The sequence below is a fragment of the Protopterus annectens genome, chromosome 2.part1 (genome assembly GCF_019279795.1).
Source record: "Protopterus annectens isolate FY-2018-M chromosome 2.part1, PAN1.0, whole genome shotgun sequence".
Taxonomy (NCBI): Eukaryota; Metazoa; Chordata; order Ceratodontiformes; family Protopteridae; genus Protopterus; species Protopterus annectens.
The window spans coordinates 1428973724-1428997552 of record NC_056729.1 but is presented as its reverse complement, the minus strand read 5'-3'; the positions used below and the strand labels follow the sequence as shown (position 1 = coordinate 1428997552).

At 43.9% G+C, this 23829-nt stretch overlaps 1 protein-coding gene across 2 annotated transcripts in view; it reads right to left on the bottom strand.

The window, feature by feature from the left end:
- FAM193A (family with sequence similarity 193 member A) overlaps window positions 1-23829 on the bottom strand; it is a 2395037-nt gene that overhangs the window by 1119519 nt on the left and 1251689 nt on the right. For both annotated transcript variants that reach the window (XM_044062897.1, XM_044062898.1), the window contains 2 exons: window positions 17319-17472; window positions 17036-17215 (listed from right to left, as the gene is read on the bottom strand). In XM_044062897.1, the coding sequence (XP_043918832.1) occupies window positions 17036-17215; window positions 17319-17472 (334 nt within the window). The remainder of the gene's footprint in view (window positions 1-17035; window positions 17216-17318; window positions 17473-23829) is intronic.

The following is a 23829-nucleotide window of genomic DNA, read 5'->3' as shown; positions in this document are numbered from 1 at the left end:
GTAGATGATGATTGTCCCGGGAGGAGAAAAGATCCACCTGAGGCATGCCTCAACATTGAATGATGCTGTAAAAAACTGCTCTGTTTAGCTGCCAATCATGAGGATCCAGGGTTCACCTGCTCAACTGGTCTGCCAAAACATTGAGCTTTCCTGGTAGGAAATGACCTAGGAGATGCAGGTCCAGGGATGCTGCCATGGACCAAAGATTCATGCTTTGTCTGCACAGGGGGGTAAGAGCGAGTCCCTCCCTGCTTGTTGATGTACCACATGAATGTGGTGTTGTCTGTTCTGACAAGTAAGGCCCCTGGAGAAAGAAGGTGCTTGAAAGGCTAGTAAGGCCTGTTGAACTGCAATCAACTCCTTTAGATTTATGTGCAGGTGCATCTGCTGGGCTTTCCACCATCCCTGTACGCATCTGCCATCCAGGTGTGCTCCCCAGGCATAGTCTGATGCGTCTGTAGTCAGAACTTGAGTGGCAGGAGGTGTCCAAAAGGACATGCCCTTGTTCTGTAGACAGGCTGTTGCTCATCACAGAAACTCCGTCTGCAGAGATGGAAGTAGAGGGATCATCATATCCAGGTCCTGTGTGTGTTGACACCAAATGTTCTTGAGGTACCACTGCAATTTCCTCATATGCAGTCTTGCATATGGAATCATGAGAATACAAGATGCCATGAATCCCAGAGCTTGCAGGTATTTCCTTGCAGGAAGCTGGGACAAGCTTGCCAAGTCCTTGAAGTAAACTGAAAGAGTTGTCTGCTTCTCCTGGGTGAGATATATCATCTGAGCGGCTGTGTTCAGACTCGCTCTCAGGAATGTTATCTCCTTGGATAGTACCATTTTTGATTTTTTCTCGTTGAGAGTGTAACCCAGGGAAGAGAGAGGAGTCATTACGAATTCCAGATCCTTTAGTAGCTGCTCCTGAGAACTTGCTTGAATCAGACATTCTTCCAAGTATGGGTAAATCTGAATATTCTTCTGCCTGCAAAAAGCAATGACTGGGGCCAGGCACTTCGTGAAATCTCTGGGAGCAGCAGATAAGCCAAAGGGCAGCGCAGAGAACTGATAATGTTGCTTGCCCACTCTGAAATGACGATACTGCCTGCAACTTTGCCTGATAGAAGATTTGTAACCCCTAGTCCTGGAACGGTTCTGTCTGCTGGTATCAGGAAAGGTCCAACTTTTGGAAGAGTAATTCCTGCTAAAGCGAGGGGGTTGAACTTGCAGAAAATCTTAAACAGTTTGCATGGACTTGGCCTTATCCTCCATCTTCTTAAGCATCTCCTCAGCTTTGCTGTCAAAAAGATTGTCGTTATGCAAAGGTACATCCAAAAACTTAGCCTTGACAGGTTCTGGAAGAGGCTGTTCTCTGAGCCAAGCGTGCCTTCTAATAACAGATCCAGTAGCCATAGCCCTAATGGAGGCCTCAAGGATGTCAAAACCACAATGCAAGGAATGTTTTACTGACCAGAGTGGCTGAATTCAACAAATCATGCATGTCTTTACTCTCTGCCAAAAGAGGTACACTTGCAATCTTAGCCTCAACTCCTTTAGGGCCCTGAGAAATAACCTCTGGATCTGCCAATGGCTTCCTGAAAAGAAATAGAGGAGAATTAGGGACTCTGTAGTATCTGTCAAGTTTCCTGGGAGCAGGGGGGACTGAGTTAGGAGACAAGGAATTTTCCAGAAAAACATCAACAACTTCCAACACAGGGAGAATAGCCAGAGGCTTATGCCGAGGTAGATCCAAAAACTCCCTAATCCGTTTCTTAGATTGGGGATAATCCTAGCTTTCCCATTTAAATGTTCCCTAAGGGTACTGAAAGTGTCACCAAAAGAGAAATCCTCAGGAGGAGAGGCCGAAGGAATGGACTCTTCTGCATCTGAATCCTCAAAGGGAGAAAAAACCTAAGAAAATTCCTTTACATCAGCAGAAATGCTGGAAGAAAATATCCTGAACAATACAAAACCTCAGGAGAAACATCCCTACTCCTTTTAAGAGGATGAGGCTGAGAACCCCTAATAAGAGTTAACAAATCATTAGCCATTTTAACCATTTGGGATTGAGGGAAACTAGAAGGAACTGCAGCCTGCCTTTTCACAGGCTTACGAATGGAAGGCTTACCTGCACGCCTGAAGGACTCGGGAGGCCTGGCAACCGCCGAAGGAGCAGCAGGAGTGGAAGAAAGAAGTTTGCTGTCGGAGCGTAAAGCTGAGGCCTCGGACCCCAGAGTCAGCTTAGCAGTACTGGCTTCAGCAGAAGAGGCGACCAGCAACAGGTCGGAAGACAAACTGGAGGCCGGAGGCCTAAGGGACTCGGACTCAATCAAGGCCTGCGGTTGTAGATCTCCGGACTGCAGGGACTGCAAAAGCGTCTCACTGGCTCCCGCCTGACTGATGACCAACTTAACCTCATCCGAGGACTTAGATTTCTGAGGCCTGTCTCGGTCTTTGTCCTTACGCTTTTTCAGAATATCCGAAGCCTGAAAACCAGTGGACGCCATACCAACAAACTTAGGCCAAACTCTGAAATGCATAGCCAAAATCTTAGCCCAATGACGGACAGTATGCGGATTAAAGGAGGCACAAAGATTACAACTGGGAACGTCGTGATCAAGGCTTAAACAGATAATGCAATATGAATGAAAATCTCTATGGGGAATCTGCTTTCCACAGGTAAGGCAATTATTAACTTTTTCTGACATTCGTTAAGGCAAGAAAAGAGGATCCCAAATGGGGGTACTTAGCTGTAGTAGACTTCAACTCTTTGTAGTTGGAAACCAACAAAGGTAAACTGCCGACCGGCACTTGTGCATGAAAAGCTTCTGCTTCGTGCTCCGCGGCAAGGAAGACTGAGGAAGTGACGTCGGCTGCCCTGACATCCTTCACAACTGACAGCAACCGACGTAATTTTTACTTACCTTTGGTATTCTGGCCAACTGAGAGCTACCGGGAGCTGGATAACCCATTTGTTAGGACTGCAACAGTGAAACATGATGAACATCATCCAAACCACAGCCAAGTGACTAGTGATCTCTCAGTAATAAGAACTGAAGACAGCACGTCTATTTATAGAATCCAAACACAATCTACATCTGTAGCTTTCTTGGCATGAAACATGATCAAGTCACAGCTGCTGAGTAAACCCCATATGCTTTACTGTTGCCCTGACACTTCTTTTAAGTCTAAAACTACTTGTGATCTTCATGGAAGTTGCACAGTTATGCAATGGTTAAAACTTCATTCAAGGTAAGTAAAATACATATATATTTAACACAATGCATACATACTATCAATCCAATGCATGACAATTAAAGGTTCTAGTTATCAAAATCCAGGAGAGAACTTAAAGAGAGAGGAAGTTAAACAAGCAATATAACATTGGCAGGTGATTTGAAAAGTTGCACCCCCTCCTCCCAAGTGTACTCCATACAAATTAAACAAGATGTTCCACCAAGCAGACAAAAGATGCTGGAGGAGTACACAAAATGCAACAGGTGGTTGTGTGGTCAAATGGTTTGGTCTTGTTCAGCATTAGTAGGTTTAAAGTTGAGCTGCAAAAGATGTGAAAACAGTTTGGGAATTCAGTTACTTTTAACTTAACATCGTCTGTTGGTGAGGGATTACACAAAAAACACATGAAGGATTATAAAGCATAAAATTAGCTGGTAGTTAAGAATAACAAGAAAATAGAAAACTGACAAGGTGCTTACATAGTGGATGCAAGTGAAATGATAAAGAAAATGAATAGCAAAGATGAATAAGCACCTCACAAAAAAAAGAGGTTACTGAGGTCAGGAACAAAAGGAAGATTTAGTTACAGTTCATAAGCAGACAAGGAGCTTTAACTCAGAACGGGGTAACTAGAAACAATGGAAAAGAGCTGTACAGAAATCACAGGGATTAGTATGACAAACAAAGACAAGACATAGTCATAGGAATAGGAAACGGCTACACAATAATTTTAAAGGAAATGCTAAGGGAGGAGGAATCTTTCTGCAGTGGGGGATTTAAATTAAAATGACTTTTTTTATTTTTTTGTTAAACACAAATTACTGAAAAACTAACTCCTAGAACTGGTCTGAGAGTAGGTGTTAAATGCCACTTCTTGGAAACTATTACAGTTGTTTAATGGTATAATACAGTTAAAAGAAATGAACAGGACAGTTACTAGGTAACATTAACTGTATTATGCACAACATTTGTTCGATGTTTATTAAAAAATACACTCTAAAAACAATAAATTTAAAAAAACTGTTCAAAGCTGTAACAGCAAAATGCACTCAATTTTGCTTTGCTCAATACATTACTCAAACTATGTGTCTTAAGTCATACAACAAACAACTGTTACAGTAAGACTGTTGAAGGCACTCTTCAGTGGATCTTTGGGTAGGATAATTCCAAGTCCACACAGTTCAAACTGAAGAAAGAAAGGCTTGAACCAGTATCTTTCAGAAATAATACGGGGCACCTGAAACGTAGCCTACCTTGACCTGGCCACAGCATTTATCACAATACCCCATTCAGGTATTGTTGACAAACTCAAGAGATTAAGTGCAAACCTTTACGCCACCCAGTGGATAGCAAGCTGGTTCACAGACAGGACCAAAGAAGTTAGAATTGGGGTGTCCACCTCTACAAAGAGGCTAATCACAAGCAGAGTCTCTCAGGGATCAGTTTTGGGGCCACTCCTTCCTGGCATTTACTTCTCTGAAGTCAAGGCCAATGTCAATGGCCTCTGGTTGACTAAATCTGCAGATGATTGCAAATTAGGAGCTGTCAGTAGATCCCGCACCAACAAAAATGCTCACCAGGAAGCGCTGAAACAGACAAATAACTGATGTCAGAGCCACAAACTACAACTAATGCCAAGAAATGCATAATAGTATCCTTTGGGAAGTCATCCACCCATTGTAACTATCATACTGGGAACACACCCCTATGAATTGATCCAGTAGTCAGGGACTCGGGGAGCACAGACAGTAATTTAGCCTTTCACCATCACCTTTATACAGGGAAGTAGATATTGTGGGAAGAAATAGCCAGGGAATTGTTATGGCGAGATTTGTATAGGTAGTGTTGTCACCTCACAGTAAGACATTGCCCTGTTCGATTCTCAGCTAGACCGTCTTCTGTGTGGAGACATATATGAATGGGCGTACCTTCGTTGAAGGTTGTGCGTCAGGGCCGGCAACTCGGCACGTAAAAATCTACTGCCAATCATTAGCGGACCGGAGTTCCACTGTGGCGACCCCTAACCGGGAAAAGCCAAAAGACACAACAACAACAAGGCTTGTATAGGCCCTAGGGCTGATAGCCTAGTACCAACCTATGAACTTAGTGAGGAAATCATTCTACTATGTGCAACTTATAAACAAAGGTATGGCATCTAGGTCCAAGAAGTCACTGTTCCACTGTATTCAACATTCATCAGACCTATCGAGTGCAATGCCCCCGTTGGTATTTATCTAACCAAGCATATCCAACAATTACAATGCCCACAGAGGTTCTTCACTAAAAGAATACAGGGCATAAGTAGCATATCCTATGCAGAATGCCTCAAAGCTTTATTCCTGTATTGTCTCCTATAAGCTGCTGAGAGGAGATCCATGCCTGGCATACAAGGCAATGTAAAACCGAACTCTGATGTATTTCCTGCAAATCCACAAAACAGCACCAGAACTACCCATTCTAAAGACTTGCTTGTAATATAAATAGGATGTGCAGGAGCGAGAGGTATGTATCCCAGAGACTACCCCCTTCCCTGAACAGACTTCCTCATTCATCTTAAGCAGAGTTCCTCCCTAACAAAATTCAAGTGCAACTTGTTGAACTGGATGGGGAACACAAAATTCATCCCCGATATAACACCTGTCTATAATGGGCATCAGGCAGCCTGTAAATGGTTGATATCCCATGCCTGTACTTGTAAATGTTTCATCTCCCAATCGCCTGCTTACACTTATCAAGGGTACCAGAACTTGTCAAATATTTGGGATGCATGGCTAAGGTTAAAAAGGCCCTTGTGCTCAACAGCCTAGTAAACAGCTATGAAAGTACAGTTGTGTACCTACCATAAATGTAGATGTTCGAGTGTATTCACTATTGCAGTCATTACACTTGGGTTATCCTGCTACTTTTTACCCAAAACCGCAGAATAAAGGGGAGAGACTTCTGCATTCTTTGGACACACACAGACAGTTACGCTTTTACTTGGATAAAACTAAAGCTTTCAGAAAGACTGAGCAACGTTTAGTAGCATATGCTGCAGGATCACAAGGAAAGGCCATCTCAAAGCAGACTATTTTAAAAATGGATAGGACACTGCATTCGTTTCCGCTATTCACAGCATGGTAAATCAGTGCCTAAGGGCATTAGACCGCATTCTACTAGGGCAGCAGCCACCTCAGCAGCCTTCCTCAGAGGAGTACCAACCAAGGATAATTTTGGAGGCTGCAACTTGGACTTCAGTGCACACTTTTACTAAGAACTACCACTTGCCTCTAAGTCCAGAGCAGGCTTTGCCACTGCAGTCTTGCAGGGCCTTATAGCTACTCCTAATTCTATTTAGACCCAGCCGCCCAACCATAGCTTTGGGATTCAACCCAAGTGTAATGACTGCAACAGTGAAACACGATGAACTTAGTACAGTTGTGTACCTACCATAAATGTAGATGTTCGAGTGTATTCACTGTTGCAGTCCAGGTTACCCATCCACCATCCCCCTTTCTTTGCTGGGGCTTATCTGTACTTCTCTGTCGTATACAACCTATGTGGTGTATTTGCTTGTAGATGAAGGTATTGTTTTTTTGGTGCATGCTTTTATTAGCAATGTTTTTTAGACTACCATTTTGGGGGCACCTGACATCTGGGGCAAGAAAGACTGAGGAAAATGGCGTCGGCTGCATCTTTTATACCCCTGGCACGCCGACGCCAGACCAAGACTTTGGAATTCAGGCCGATTGCGGGTAGCCTGCCAGCAGGACAACCCAAGTGTAATGACTGTAACAGTGAAACACGATGAACATCTTATAGCTATGCAAAAACAGAGGCAGCAGGGAAATATCTGGTTAATTTGTAAATTGATTTCCTTGTTAGAAATGTATGCTACCCTTCATTGAAGCATAAAATGGAAACAATAAATTGACATTAAATTTGGAGAGACAAAATGCCATCCCCTTCTCACTTCACCCCACAAAACCACATGGAATCCACATGAAGCTCTTTTCTTGAATCTGTCTGCTTACATTAAAAAGCAATAAGTTACACTTCTTTTAGGTTTTGAGTCGCATATAAAAGAGCACAGAGATTTACGGTTTAACTTCAATCTGCTAGAATTTTGAAGGTCTGATGATCACACCAGAAGAAACACAGGTGGGTTTCAATCAGGCTGTCAGAGCATTCAGATCATCTGAATTTCACATCTTAGCAATGTTGCACACGTCTATGGTGTCTTATTTATTCTTCAACTGAAGAATCATTCTTGATCTTTTTTACCATAATCTTTCAAATTTTCTTAATCTGAGTTGCTGAAGCATATCAAGGACACTTCTCTATCAATATCCAAACTGAACTGTAATAGCAGTTTACAAAGCTACAGCACACTGTGAAAACAAACCTGACACAAGCTTATGAAAGGATTTCTGGAGTAATTACAGCAACAAAACTTGACAATATACAACACAAAAATTAACATCCTTAATCAGAGAATACCACATCTCATTCATTTTGAAGGTAACCACGAGTACCTCCATGGACTAACATAGCACTAGGAACAGCAGCCACAAATTCAGATCCATTCTGCTTAGGAAGTTACCATAAAACATGGCACTGAGAAGTACTGTTCCACAGAAAAGACTACTACACCAAGCTTTTCCTCCCGTCTCCAGCCTTAAATATCCAACCCTCACAGTTCTCCAACTTAAGCCCCTTCTTTGTTCACTTACCTTTTCACACTTGGGGGAAGGAGCCCTCCCATTCTAGAAAAGATTTGCTACACTGAAATCGTGTTAAACTTAAGTCTGCAAAGAACGGCAAGAGTTGAAAGCAGAGATTCACAGGCCATTATGGTTGGACAGACTTTTTTTTTTTTTTTTTTAGCTTAGTCCTCTGCTGGACAGCTAACAAACTGCTCACAGTGGATTTCTATAACGCCACAGGGTAACCCTGTGTTTACCCAAAACACAGCAGCTCAAAAATCACTTTCTCACTCACATTAGAACAAAACAACTGGCTTGCATGAAACTGATGTGTGCAGCAAAGTGTTGTGCAAAGTGTTGTGCGACAATGGTATGGGCACCTACAAGTTTCAGGAGTGTTGGTATAGATGGGTCTTAAACCCCGAAGAAAAAAATTATTATGAGATGCTCCACTGTGCTGGTTGTAACTGCCCTGATGGGATCAAGCTACTGCGATCTGAAAAACTGCTAAATCTCATATCAGAATCAAACAAGGGTGTAACAACATGCCACTATAGTTCCATCCATCTATCCTTGTTTAAGTGCTTACATACTCCTAAGCAAGATAAAATTACAAGCTTGTATGTCTGTGACCATCAACCATCATTCTAACATATGGCAACTAAGCAGGAGAAACCTACAGCCTAATGTCTCTACTCTAAACATGAGCGAGTCAACACTGGCTACTCACATTCATACCTTCCTGGCCAGCTCTTCCAATACCCAGGCCAGTTAATCAAACCTGGTTTAATTAGTATGCATCACAGCTTATACTACAAGGAATTCCTTGCAGACTGCTGTCCTCACATTATTCATTCATGCTAATCTGGAAAAGACATTTTACAGCCAAATGCTAAACAGCTGATTTAAAATACCTCACAAATATTGACTCAGAAAACCAAGAGACAACAGTCCAAAATCACGAAAGGCACCACAGTAAAGGATGGAAAAAGTCATTAAATTCACTTTAATGAACACCAAATAAAAGCAAGGTTAAGCGCTTTCGCACAGGAATCTCCCAGGCTTCCTCAGAACTACAGTTCAACTTGTATTTCCCCAAATCACCAATCAATCAAATTAACTGCAAACATATATCTTTTTCATATGCATATTCATTTTACTTGATGTATTTTTACACAGGCAGTTATTCATAAATGTTTTTGTTTTGGAACTGCATACTTTGACTGCATGAATTGTTTTAATTAATGGCAAAGAGAATTTTAATTTACAGAGCTTTTTTTTGATTGGTGGTTTGGGATATATAAGTTGAACGTGTAATGACTGTAGTTGTTCTGAGGAAGCCTGGGAGATTTCTGGGCGGAAGCACTTAACCTTGCATTTATTTGGAGTTCATTAAAGTGAATTTAATAACTACTTCCATTCTTTAGTGTGGTGCCTTTCGTGATTCACAAATATTGACTGTCAGAGTAATGCTGGAAGAGTCAAAAACATTCTTCAAAATTAAAAACAAACATCGCTCAGCATGGGACAGCTACATGGCCACAGCTTAAAGTTAGACCCCTCTCTCAGTAGCATGGACATGCATGCTTCTGTTCTCTCAATTAGTGATGGAAATTCTTGGCCTAGCTAATGGCAAGTTGCAGGTAAGGGCGTAAAGACTGCTGCCAGAAGTTTGTACCAACTCATTGCCCACTAGGGCAAGGCTATACCCACGCGTAAAAAATTACTGCAAAGACAGTAGTAGGCACATAACAGCTGTACTTTAGTAATCTCCCTCTCCAGTTTCCTTGCACTTCCTCTAAAGTGCAACCAAACTCTTAACTACCACTTTACTTATTGCATTTGGCATTCAAAGTCATGAATCAGTTGCATTCATCCACCCATATAATGAACCTGCTCAACTACAGCTGTATGAATTTTCTCTACACCCCATACAAAAAAACTGTCTATACAGTGGTAGTAAAGGTCTCCAAAATAAATTATATATTCCACTAAAAGGCATAAGTGGTGTATAAAACAAACTTTTAACTTCTGAAGGTTCTCTGACTCAACCTCTCTGCATACACATCCTAAAATTGTGTAAGGTTTATCAATCAACTAAAAACAGACTTGCTAGTCAGCTCACTGGTCCTCATCAAAAAGAAGTTATGTACTCACCATAACGTTCCATGTTTGTAGTCCATCTTGCCCTTCATTCTTACATATGGGTTTGGAGCCAATCCTCGGCTCCGACTCGGCCTATTACAAAGCTCAAAATCTCTTAGTTGGCTCGTGGCTAGGTAGGTATCCCATAGTGCACTAGTACAACCCTCAGATCTTGTTTGCTGCTAAACTATAGAAAGATAGAAATAAAGGTATCCAGAAAGAACAATAATGAAAGGTCTCCACCCTACCAAGGTAACACTATCCTGTCTCCAGATGCTTCCAGGATGGGGGTAGGTGGGTGGGTTCGTAAGAATGAAGGGCGACATGAACTACAACCATGGAACATTATGGTGAGTACATAACTTCTTTATGTTCTGTAGTCCTATCTCGCCTTCATTCTTACATATGGGACAGTGTCCTTAGCAACTTATTCTTGAGTGGCTCACAGGGATATACTCCTGATTACCGTGGAACCAAAAGAGGCTCTAACCCTTGAGGTCAGACCCAATTTGTAATGCGTAATAAAGGTATGAGGGGTAGCCCAAGTTGCTGCTGCACAGATACTGTTAATTGGAACTCTGGCTTGGAAGGCAGCAGATGTAGACTGGGATCTTGTAGAATGAGCCTTAATCTTGAACGGTAGAGTCTTTCCATTGGAGGAGTAAATGAAGAAAATACAGCTCGAAATTCAATTAGACAGAGTCACTTTAGAGACTGGCAGATCTATTCTAGACTCTGAAAAGGAAACGAACAATTGATCTGACTTTGAGTTCCTTAGTCCTGTGAAGGCAGAACCGTAACTGCCTGTGAACATCAAGTTGATGAAATTTGTATTCTGCAGTGTTGGAATGATTAGGGAAAAATACAGGTAATTCTATGGTTTGGTTCAAATTAGTCTGAGAGTAAACTTTAGGGATGAAGGAAGGATGTGTAGGAAGGGAAACTCTGTCTTTGTGGAAAATCAAGTAATGACGCTTAATTGACAGTGCTTGCAACTCTGATACTTTTCTAGCTGATATGATTGGCTACTAGAAACAAAGTCTTCCAAGACAGAAACTTCAATAGACACGAACGTGTGGGTTCAAAAGGTGAGGAAGTTAGTTTGGACAGAACGAAGTTTAGATCCCAAGGAGATACAGGTTCCTGAAAGGGAAGTCTCGGCAAAGTAGCGCCTTTAAGGAAGGTTTTACAAAATCTGTTTGACATCAGATTAGATTCATGTTGTCCCAAATGAAAGTTAGATATCGCTGCCAATTGGACCCTAATTGTGGCAGCAGCTGATCCCTGATGGAAAAGTTCAGACAAAAATTCTAAAACCATAGGGATGGATGCTGTGTAAGGGATCTACATTTCTTTCTTTCTTTAGCCCAGATAGAAAACCTTCTCCATTTGCTAGTGTATAACTTCCTAGAGGAAGGTTTATGCGAAAACTTTAGGATGTGGGTCACAGCAGGTGAAAGATCATGAAGACTGACTAGGGATGGAAGTGGAGCAGCTACGCTGTCAAGTTGAGAGTGTGGAGGCTGAGGTGAAGGGAGCCTAACATGTATCAAGAAGTCTGGCACTAGGTCCAGAGTCCACGGATCGTCTAGTAGATGAGGCCCGAGAAAGGGGAACCAAATCTGGCAAGGCCAGTAAGGAGTGATGAGAATCATTTTGCTTCCCAATAACTTTGCTTTCTGTATCACTTTGGATATGAGCGGAAAGGGAGGGAATGCATAAAAGAGTCCCAGGGGCCAATCGTGAACAAGTGTGTCTCTCGGTGACTCCCCTGGAGGGGGGATGAGGGAGAAATAGCTGCTGCATTTGGCACGGATTGGACTGGCAAAGAGATCGCAGCAAGGCTGTCCCCATTTGCAGAAGATCTGTTCTGCTATTTCCTGATTCAGAGACCACACGTCAGGCATCAAGATTGCCCTGCTGAGCTTGGCCATCACTGGTTGTCCCCGGGATATGCGTTACTACTAGAAAGCGTTGGGAAGACATTGCCCACTTCCAAACACAAAGAGCCTCTCAACAAAGGGGGTATGATCTGGTTCCTCCTTGCCTGTTTAGATACCATACCACTGACATATTGTCCGACTGGATTGCTATTGTCCCTAGAGGAAGAAAGTTGTGAAGTGCTTGCAATGCTACAAGCAATGCTCTCATCTCTAGGACACTGATATGCAGGTGAGCCTCATGATCGTGCCATGTGCCTTGGACAGTCCTGTCTAGATAATGCCCCCCCCACCCTATCTAGGAGGCATCCATGGTCACAGTAGCAATGGGTTGGTGAGGAAGGAATGGAGTGGCTGTTGTCAGCTGGTCAGGTTGAATCCACCAACGAAGGTCCTTTTTGCAAGACTCTGTTATGAGGATATGGTGAGATAGAGGCAGTTGTTGAAAGGACCACTGGGAAGATAGAAGCCACTGGAGAATTCGCTTATGCAATCTGGCTAGAGGGACTAGAGTTATGATGGATGCCATGGTCCCTAAGAGTTTCAGCACGGTTTGCCTTGACTTTCTGTAGAGGAAGTAGACTGAGAATTTGTTGTCTGAGGTTTTGAATTCTGTCTGCAGGTAGATGAGCTTGCACGGCGACTGTGTATTTCTGCACCTATAAAAGTCACACATTAAGTGGACGATCAGGCAAACTTTTCCCAATTTATTGTAATCCCCAGCTGGGAACAGAGCTGGATAGTCGAATCTCTGGTTTGTAGGAGTAGATGCCTGGTGGTGGCAGTCAGGAGCCAGTCGTCCAGGTACGGAAACACTTGGAATCCTCGACGTCTCAGGTGAGCTGTCACTACTGCCATACATTTGGTGAACACCCTGGGGGCTGTGGTGAGACCAAAGGGCAGAACACGAATTTGGTAATGACTGGCTCCCAGCCGGAAGCGTAAATGACTCCAAGATGCTCTGTCCAGTTTTATATGGTAGTACGCATTTTGGAGGTCTATGAAGCACATCCAATTGTCTTTCCCCTAACAGAGGAAGCATAGACTGCAGTGCCACCATCTGGAACTTGGCCTTCTTTATGGATTCATTTAGTCTGCTGAGGTCCACGATGGGCCTCAAAAGTCCCCTTTTTATTTTGGTACTAAAGAATCTGGAGTAAGTTCCGAATCCTATCTAGTCTGCGGGGACAGTTTGGATGACTCTCTTTGAAAGCAAATTTTGCACTTCTACAGTTGCTTGATCCCAGTGATGGGGTGGAACATCCGGAATCCTCTTGGGAATGTGGGGTGGAAGAGAAAAGGGTAAGGACTAACCTCTGGTGATTATTCTTTGTACCCATTTGTCTTGGGTGATGCTTAGCCAGGCCTCTGGATACAAAGATAGGTGACCCCAGACTGGCTCCAGAGAAGCACAGCCGGGCCCCACATCAGGAGCGCAGATAGGGAAGGCCTTGAAAAGAATCGCGGCCACCCTGGTTTTGCCGACCCCCTCTGCCTCTAGGGCAACGTCTACCATTAGCTCCTCCTCCTCTGCCTCTGAAGGAGGAGTCACCCTGTGCAGCTGGGAAAAATCTCTGGGACTTCTTGAACCACATCTTACCACCTACCTCTCTGACCCTTGGGATATGGTCTAGAAGGGACGGTAAAACGTACTCCCACAGGAGAGAGAGTTTTCTCTTCTTGTTCGCACCTGGTGAGTGTATCTTTTACCTTAGGTCCAAACAGAGAGGAACCGTCAAAGGGGGTGTTGGTAAAGGTAGACTTGAAAGGCTCCTCAAAATTACATTCACACATCCAGGAGTGTCTCCTAAGGGAGACTCCTGAATCCACTGCCCTGCTCGCTCCATCGGCTGCATAGATCAGCCTCATGGAGGAGTTCACAATGGAATTTAAGGTGGACAAGTGAGCAGTCACCTTCTCAGGAACTCCTTCAGAAGATGTACCTTGAAGACTATCTCCTAACTCCTTGAGGAGATTTCTCTGAAGCCTAGTAAAATGTGTGAGATAGTTCAGCGATCTGAGGATAAAAGCCGCTGAAGAGATGATACACTTCCCGTATCTAGCCATCATTCGAGACTCCTTGTTCGGCGGATGGACAGATGAAGAAGTCTCTGCTAGTTCCTCCTTAGTGGCCACCGCCACCAACATGGCATCTACAGGCACGCCCTTGGACAAAAACTCTTTCTCTTTTGGGGCAGAGAGAAATGTATTGGGTCTTCTGGGGACTGGCTCCACAGCATCAGAAGTCTCCCACACCTTTCGACTAACCAGGTCCAAGAGCTCGTCAAAAGGTGGAGACACCCAAGAAGCTGAAGGTTGAGACCTGAAAGCCTTCAGATACACTGACTCCTCATCAGAGGGGGTGACAATGGGCCAGCCGCCTCTCTGCTTTAGAATCTCTAAGATGTCTACAAAGGAGACATCAGAGGACAACTTGGGGGTACGCTTCTGACTCCTCAAGGTCAGTGTCTGAAGTGATGGACTCATCCGGGGAGTCTACATGCTTCCTCTTGCATGTCCTCTTCTGAGGGGGCTCCTCAGAAGGGTATTCTGGGTAGGTCTCAGAAGACTGGGGGCCACCCAACGGGGGCTCCTGATGCTGCGGGTCTCTGCTGTCGAGAGAGAGAAGGTGCTGAGACCGAGGGCGGTGCTTGAGGGGGAAGAGTATCAGTGCCCTTGCATGGAGCTGATGAGCGAGACAGCACGCTCATCATCTCGAAAGCAGATTTCTCTGGCTCCGAAGACAGCTCCAGTTCCGAGGAAATGGAGGCAGTCCTCCGCTCCAGAGTGACTGGCTCCTAGCTCTCCTTAGCTGACGCACCGAGAGGAAGACTCGGCACAGAAGAGGTTTGGGTCCAAGTATCCCTGTCGGGAACGACCAGTGAGCTTTGGCTCTTAAGACACCATGGACGGCGCCAAAGGTGTCAGAGAGGAACTCACATCAGAGACCGCCACAAGGAGAGCTGGAACCGAGGGTTCCACAACAAGTGGCATCGAAATCTCTGGCTCCAAAGGCGCGACTCGGCTCGAAGGAGGAACGGCAACAGGAAGAATGGACTCGGGTGGCTCTGGAACAGACTGGGTCGGGGCTAACAACAACTTGGACAAAGCAGACGACTTCTAGAGTCTAAGCACTACTCTCTCATCATCTTCTGACAGGCTCTTGGAGGATCTGGATGACAGGGTAGATGATCTGGAACTCTGTAAAATTGGAGATCTTAAGGTTGGGGAGACTGGTAAAAGATCTCTGGACCGGCTCCGATGCAATTTTTCAGTAGTCTGCTCCGAAAGGATTGGGGCTGACACTGCAGTGTCAACATCAATGACCTTGACAGGCTCCAAGGACAGTGGAGCCCAGGATGTAGAAGTTTTATCCATTTTCAATTGTTTCTCAGGAGGTTCCGATACACTAGTCGGCGCCGGAGAATGCCTCTTGGCCGACTTGACCTTCTCTTTTCTGGATGAATGGACTTTGAAGAGGAAGAAGAGCTTGCCAAGTCTTCCTCGAAGGAAAGCTTGAGGAGACCTTTCAGAATTAACTTGTTCTTCCGCTCCTGGAGAACTCTGGAGCTAAAGGAATGGCAGAATGAACAAATTTCCTGCAAGTGAATGGCTCCGAGACAATAAACACTGTAAGCCGCGGTGGTGCAGTGGTAGCATTGTCACCTCACAGCAAGAGGTTCTCCCGTTCGATTCTCAGTTGGAGCGCCTTGTGTGTGGAGTCTGCATGTCCTCCCCGCAGTCGAGTGGCGTTCAAAAGACATGCGTGAATGGGCGTGTCTTTGTTGAAGGTTGGGCATCGGGCTGGCACCTCGGCATCATAAAAATCGACTGCCAATCATTAGCGGACCGGAGTTCCACTGTGGCGACCCCTAACCGGGAAAAGCTGAAAGAAAAACAACAACTGTGGCCATCTGTAATTGACATCTTCTGGGAGCACTTTATGCATTTTTTAAAACCCAAAGATTTGTGATCTTTGGACTCTTTAGACATATTTAACAGAAATGTATACACAAGGAGAAGGAAAACAAGGTCTTCAAACTTAAACGGGCCTAGCCCTAACAAGCACACACACACAGAAATGACAGACTAAAGAGGACTAGGTCCTCTAACTTAAACGGGCCCAGCCCTGTTAGAAAACTGAAAGATAACCGAGGACAAGGTCCTCTAACTTAAACAAACCTAGCTGGTAAGCTAAGTCAGAGAAAGAACCAGAAAGTTAAGCAGCAGGCAAAGTACAAGACAAACAATATTGCACGCAATCTTCTACACTATAAAAACGAGAAAACAAGGCCTTAATACAAACGCAAACCAACAGAGATATATAAAGTATATCAAAAACTAGAGAAAAAAACACTGCACACAATATAAATGTATGAAAAAGCAAGAAAACAAGGGTCCTAGCACACAGGATACCACACGGAGAACAACAAGGGCCAATGGCCAACAAGTTCTCAAAAAACTAATTAATTAAATGGCAAAAACACTTCTAAACACGATCTATAAAATAACTAACTCTAATATTAGGGATAACTAGCTAAAGATATCAGTAAAGTGAATAATAATGAAAAAAGTTTTGAACTTAGCCACGGCCAAGCAAGAAACACTTCTGAACTCGTAGACGTAGCAAACGAGATCTGGGGACTGTACTAGTGCACTATGGGACACTTACCTAGCCACGAGCCAACCAAGAGACTTTGAGCTTTGTAATAGGCTGAGTCGGAGCTGAGGATCGGTTCCGAACCCATATGTAAGAATGAAGGCGAGATAGGACTACAGAACATTCAATGTTTGGTTTTGCATTTGGCTTTGCAAAACTTTTCCATCTGTATTAGAAACAGCTTTGTTTCAGCAGAAAGCATAACAAAGGAGCAACACTTCTCTTTCAAAACCATAACAGAAGCAAATTATGATCAGAAAGGTTGAAGTCTACATCACTGATAAGAGAACTTCAAATACATTTTTGTTAACTATAGTAGAGGGAGGAGCAACAAAACCTTTTTCGCCTTGGGGCTACATTTAAACATTTACCTGCTGACTAGGATAGGATGGTGGTGGACTGTTTTTTCTTAGTTCATCCTTTCTTCCTACATGCTTTCCAAGAGCAGTCGATTCTTTTGGAGAGCCTGGTGGCTCCCCACTACTCTCTCCATCAGCCTCATCATCATCCACTTCTGAAGAGCTACTACTAGTGCTGCTTACCTGCGGGGACTACAAGCAACATAATTAAAAAAAAAAAAAAAAAAAAAAAAAAAAAGTATCTTAAGAAAAGTAGCATGCAAAGAAAACCATAATCAAGTACTGGGAAAAGTACCTCATCTTTCAAAGTCATATTTTCACTCCCTCCATTTAGTTCACCATGAATACCATTCATGTTGGCTACAACACTGACATCGTTATAGTGAGCTCCTGAATAAATATCTCCATATTTAGTCGACAAACGTGGCCCATCATCATCATCACTGCCACTAAAAAGGAGAGAGTTAAAAAATATATTGCATAAGACTAGAAAAAAAGAAGCAGCTCTTCTCTGATAACAACACTTTATACAGCAAATTACTTCTTCCTAAGTCCACTTGCACAAATATCCATTCTGCTGTCAATAAGTCTTCAAAGACCACAATGCTCATTTACAAAAAACAAAAGAATATTACAGTCAAGATTAAACAGAACAGCATGTTTTCATTGCACTGATTATATTACTGGTAGGTGCACTGCTTGGCCAAAACCAGGTTTATTGAGGGGTCACTTTGACAAGCCAGAAATGATCAATTCTGAGTTAGTGGGAAAAAAATGCATTGAAGAAACAGAGCCCCACACACCAAGAGGCGATTCCAGAGATGACTATAATGGAGGAGGATTGTCAGTTTCAGGAAGTTGCCATTTCATCTTATTTTCATCAAAACTACACTTCATGAATTTAACTTAAAATCACAAGAAACATCCATGTTATATAACCCTACCAAATTACCAACGTAATAAGATTAACCATTTTTCTTGTATTAGTAGACTACTGTCTGAAGCATTTAAACACTATCCATTTTCATTACAAAGCAAACAAACTATAAATATTAAGCACTCATTTCCCCCAACCAATTTACTATGACTAATGCATGAATACTGGGCTCTTAATCAGTTTTCATTGATGGAACACATTTTAATGTTACAAAATCAGAAGACTTTTGTGTATCAGCCAGTCTGTGACAGGACCACCTATGAGGGAGTCCTTGTTTGGCTTCTTCTCAATCAATCACCATTCTTCAATAAATTGGAAGATCCCATGCTTGAGAATGTATAAATACAGTGACTCTAATACATGCTGTGATTCAGCATAACAGATTCACAAATGTGCATGCCCTTCAAGTCAACTAGTTTAAACTCTAGCCAAATGCAAACACAATTCTGCAAGTTAAGAAACAATTAGAAGAGCATGAAAGCTACAATACTAACAAGCAGTACACGCACAACCACTTGCCCAACTTGCAAAGAACTCCAGTAATGAAGACTGGAAGAAAAGACATCCATCCACAGGGGGTAGAAGATACCTTATAGATTGAGTCAGTAACACTGTCAAAGGCTCAACTCAGTGGATCCTAGGATGGGATAATTCCAAAAAGTACAACCAGGTATAAAGGATCAAAAGGCAAACATAAGTCAAAGGCTGAACCCTGAAGGAATGTATTTTGTAAATAAACTCTTACTCCAAGAATAACAGCCAAGACATTAACACAAGAAGCTGTGCACCGAAGACCAAGTGGAAGCAGCATAAAGGTGCATGATGGAGAAATTACTGAAGCAAGCACTTAAGTTAGCTACACCTCTTAAATGCCCCTGATTTTGGCTAACAATTTTAGTCTGTCCCTCTTACAATGGGTGAATGCTTTCACAAACGTGATGGACTGTGACCAACAAATAATGGGAACCACTAAAAACTGCAGACTTCTTTCACCTGTGAAACTGAACGCTAATTCAACTCCACTTACTCTGTCTCCTTTTAAAGTCAGTACTACTAACATTGAAAATGTGTCCCTGATAAGAGTCCTTTGTCCCAGACTCTGGTGTAAAGATGTTTAGAGCTTTGAAGGCAGCCAACTCTTCTAGTGGTGTGAGATGAGATCACGCAATACATCAGTGCAGAATGGCAGCCAAGTGACAGCAAAAGACAATAAAAATCAGTAATCTAAATGTAAAGTATTACTATGATAAAGTACCATTGTGTACACTTACCATAAATGTAGATTTTTCGAGTGATTCACTGTTGCAGTCATCACATTTGGGTTAGCCCTCAGTCAGCCTGAATACCTGAGTCTTGGGATTTCTGCATCGGATGCTGTCCTTTCTTCCATGACATCAGGTCGTCAGGGGTATAAAACATGCAGCCAATAATATTACATCAGTTTTTCTTGCCCCAGATGTCAGGAGCCCCCCACAATAGGAAGCAATTACAATGTGCGGAACACCCTCAGTAGAGTAGAAAGTAAATACCAATGTTATATCATATGGCCCAACAAAAAAAAGAATAGGTAGAAGTATAGAGACGTCAGGGGGCTGGAGGGAGGGTAACCAGGACTGCAACGGTGAATACATACGAACATCTACATTTATAGTAAGTGTACACAACTGCACTATGTTCTTTGTGTTTCACTGTTGCAGTCATCATATTTGGGTTGATTCCCAAAGCTGAGTATGGGTGGAGGTAGTCCAACATTAGGGCTGGCAAGCAGGCCCTGTAAGACTGTTGTGGCAAATCCAGCTCTGGATTTAGAAAAGATAGGTAAGTGGTAATGCTTGGTGAAGGTGTGTACAGAGCTCCAGGTTGCAGCTTCCAGGATGTCCCCGGTAGGGACTCCCTTGAGAAATGCTGTAGAGATTGATGTAGCCCTAGTGGAATGTGTTCTGATCCACTGTGGGGTAGGTTTCCCATGGTGTTTGTAACAGAAATGGATGTAGTGTGATATCCATTTAGAAATTATTTCCTTTGAAATGGCCTTGCCCTCTGCCCCTGTAGCAAAGCTGACTAGCAGCTGGTCAGATTTTCTGAAAGGTTTAGTCCTGTCCAGATAGAACCTAAGCTGCCTGTGCACGTCCAGGGAGTGCAGGATCCTTTCTACTTTATTCAGAGGTTTAGGGGAAAAGGTTGGCAAATGAAAGGATTGGTTTAAAGCCACACTAGATATCACCTTGGGCATAAATGATGGGTTAGTCCTGAGGGAAACTCTGTCCGCATGGAACATAAAAAGAAGTTATGTCCTTACCATAACGTTCCATGTAGAGTGTTCATCTCGTCTTTGTTCTTACACATGGGTTCAGAGCCGATCCTCAGCTCCGAGTCGGCCGAATTGCAAAGCTCTAAATCTCAGAGAAGCTCGAGACCAGCCCATATCCCACAATCCTCCCTGCCATTACTCAGATCTAGTTTGCAAACAAACCAGACCAAAGGATCCAACACCTGCAGTGTTAGAAGCATACATTCTCTTCAGCCATTCAGAGACACTCTCTCACCACAGCAATAACTAATGGTCTAAGCATATATCCCATGACACACGGGACCATATACCCCGCAAAGGGTCAAGACACGTCGATCAGACTCTAATCCTACCAGTTCTTCCAAACACATGGGGGGAGGGGGATGTAAGAACAAAGGCGAGATGAACACTCTACATGGAACGTTATGGTAAGGACATAACTTCTTTATGTAAGAATGTTCAATCTCGCCGTTTGTTCTTACACACGGGTAGCGTCCATAGCTCCGTGACCCCGAGTGACTCATGGAAGAACGTTCCTAAGCACAGCGGAACCAAATGATGTCCTATCCTTGGAGACCTTGTCCACTCTATAATGAGTGATGAAAGTATGTGGTTTAGACCACGTGGCTGCTGCGCAAATAGTGTCCAAAGGCAAGCGAGCCGCATGAGCTAAAGAAGTGGAAACGGATCTGGTAGAATGAGCCTTAGGTTTGGTTGGTAAGGATTGCTTTGATTTAGAGTATACAAATGTTATACAGTCAGCAGGCCATTTAGATAGTGTACATTTAGTAATTGCCATGCCCTTTTTATTGTCTGCAAATGCGACGATGAGCTGATCCGTTTTCCTGTAAGCTTTGGTCCTATCTAAATAAAATCTTAACTGCCTGTGAACATCCAACTTGTGCAACATATACTCCAGTTTGTTAGTATGGTTTTTGAAAAAAGGTAGGGAGTTCTATAGACTGGTTAATATTCGTAACTGAGCATACTTTTGAAAGGAAAGATGGATTTGTACGCAAACAGACCCTGTCTGGATGGAATATCAAGTAAGGTGGTCTGACCGATAATGCCTACAGCTCTGAGAATCTACGAGCTGAGGTCACGGTGACAAGAAACAGCGTCTTCCACGATAAGAACTTTAGGAGGCATGACGAAGCAGGTTCAAAAGGTGGCAACATGAGTTGCGACAGCAGCAAATTCAGGCTCCATGGAAAGAAAGGTTTTCTGACAGGCGGTCTAAGATGGAAGGTTCCTTTCAAAAAGGCTTTACAAAGTCTGTGAGACATAATGGGAGAACCTCCCTCACCAATATGGAAGTTTGATATGGCTGCCAACTGTACTCTGAGAGTGGAAGTAGAAGCTCCTTCGTGAAAAAGGATGGATAAGAATTCTAAAATTTTATGTAGAGGAGCTACCAAGGGATCTAAGTTTTGACTAGATGCCCAATATACAAAGCGTTTCCACTTACTCGTATAGAGCTTAGTAGTAGAAGCTTTATGAGAAGCAACCAGGATGTGTTGAACTGCCGGAGGGAGTAGATGAGACCTGGCTAGGCAGGGAAGCGGAGAAGCCAAGCTGCTAGTTTGAGGGACTATAGAGATGGGTGAGGAACTCCCGACGAATGCGTCAGCAGATCTGGTACTGGGTCCAGAATCCATGGTTCCTCTATTTGATGAGCTCGAAGAAAGGGAAACCATATTTGACGAGGCCAGAATGGGGCTATGAGTATTATAGTCCTTTCCAGGTTCCTGGCTTTCTGTAGAAATCTGGGAATCAGTGGAGTCGGTGGGAATGCATATAGAAGACCCGGGGGCCAATCGTGTATCAGTGCGTCCCTGGGGACATCCCCCGGAGGGGGTAGAAGGGCAAAGTAGCTTCTGCATTTTGCATTCAATGGGGAAGCAAACCGATCGCAGCAAGGCTGGCCCCATTTGCTGAAGATCTTTTCCGCTGTCTGTGAATTGAGGGACCACTCGTGAGGTAACAGGATGGCTCTGCTCAACCTGTCCCAATTACGTTGGATGACCCCGTGATGTGCGTTGCTATCAGAAAGCGACCCGTGGACTCTGCCCATTGCCAAATTCTCATGGCCTCTCTGCATAACGGGTAAGACCTGGTTCCCCCTTGTTTGTTTATGTACCAGACTACAGACATATTGTCTGTCTGAACTGCTACTGTTCCTAGAGGTAAGAGGACTTGGAAGTGTTGCAACGCCAGGAATACCGCCCTCAACTCCAGAACATTTATATGTAGAGTGTACTCCGTGCTGGACCATTCTCCTTGGACTGTTCTTCCCTGAAAAAGGTCCCCCCACCCTATCAGGGAAACGTTCGTGGTTATTGTGGCTGTTGGTCTGGGTAGAACGAACGGACGGCCCACAGTGAGGTTCTAATCGCGCACCCACCACCAAGATTCTGTTATCCTGATCTCGTGCGCTAGGGGTAGGTGTTGGAACGACCACTGCGCAAAGAGCAGCCATTGAAGAATCCTCATGTGTAACCTTCCCAAAGGGACTGCAATAAGTGCGGCTGCCATCAGTCCCAACACTTTTAACACCAGTTTGGCTGGGGCTTTCTTGCTGACTAGAAGAAGGACCAGCTGTTTGAGTGTTGAAGCTCTTACTGGGGGGAGTTTCAGTAGTGTCGATCGTGTATTTAGATCTGCTCCGATGAAGGAAATACACTGTGAGGGCGATAAGCAAGACTTTTCGAAGTTTATGGATATCCCTAAGTGGGAACAAAGGCCGATTGTATAGTCTCTGGCTTGCAATAGGCGACGCTCGGTAGTGGCGGTGAGGAGCCAGTCGTCCAGATAGGGAAACACCCAGAATCCTTGTCGTCTCAAGTGAGCCGCAACTACTGCCATGCATTTGGTGAATACTCTGGGGGCTGAGGTGAGTCCAAAGGGCAGAGCTAGAAACTGAAAGTGACTGGCCCCCAGCCGGAAGCGCAGGTGATCTCTGGATGGTCCGGCCATTTTGATGTGGTAGTACGCGTCTTTGAGATCTATAGAGCACATCCAATCATCCTTCTGTAAGAATGGAAGGATCGATTGAAGCGTGACCATCCGGAACTTTTCCTTCTTCACGAAGTTGTTGAGATGGCTGAGATCTAAGATCGGTCTCTAGTCCCCTGTCTTTGTTGGAACTAAAAAGAACCTTGAGTAAGTTCCGAATTCTCTTTGGTCCGCCGGGACTGGTTGGATGACTCTGTTTTCGAGCAGCTTTGAAATTTCTACAGCTGCTAGCTTTCGCAGACGGGGTGGCACGTCTGGAAACTTTTTTTGTAGAAGTGGTGTTGAAATGAAGGGGATTTTTTACCCTCTGGTTATAATGCTTTTTACCCAAGAATCTGAAGTAATGTTTAGCCAGGCCAGTGGGTATAAAGCTAAGCGACCCCCGACTGCCTCCAGAGCAGGACAGCCGGGCCTCCCTTCAGGAGTGCTGGAAAGGCTTCCCAGGGACGGAATCCCTGTCGCCTTGGTTATGCGGACCCCCTCTGCCGCCGGGGTGGCGTCTTCCATTTCTACCCCCTCCTCTGCCTCTGGAGGGAGTATCACTCTGTGTGGTCTGGAAAGATC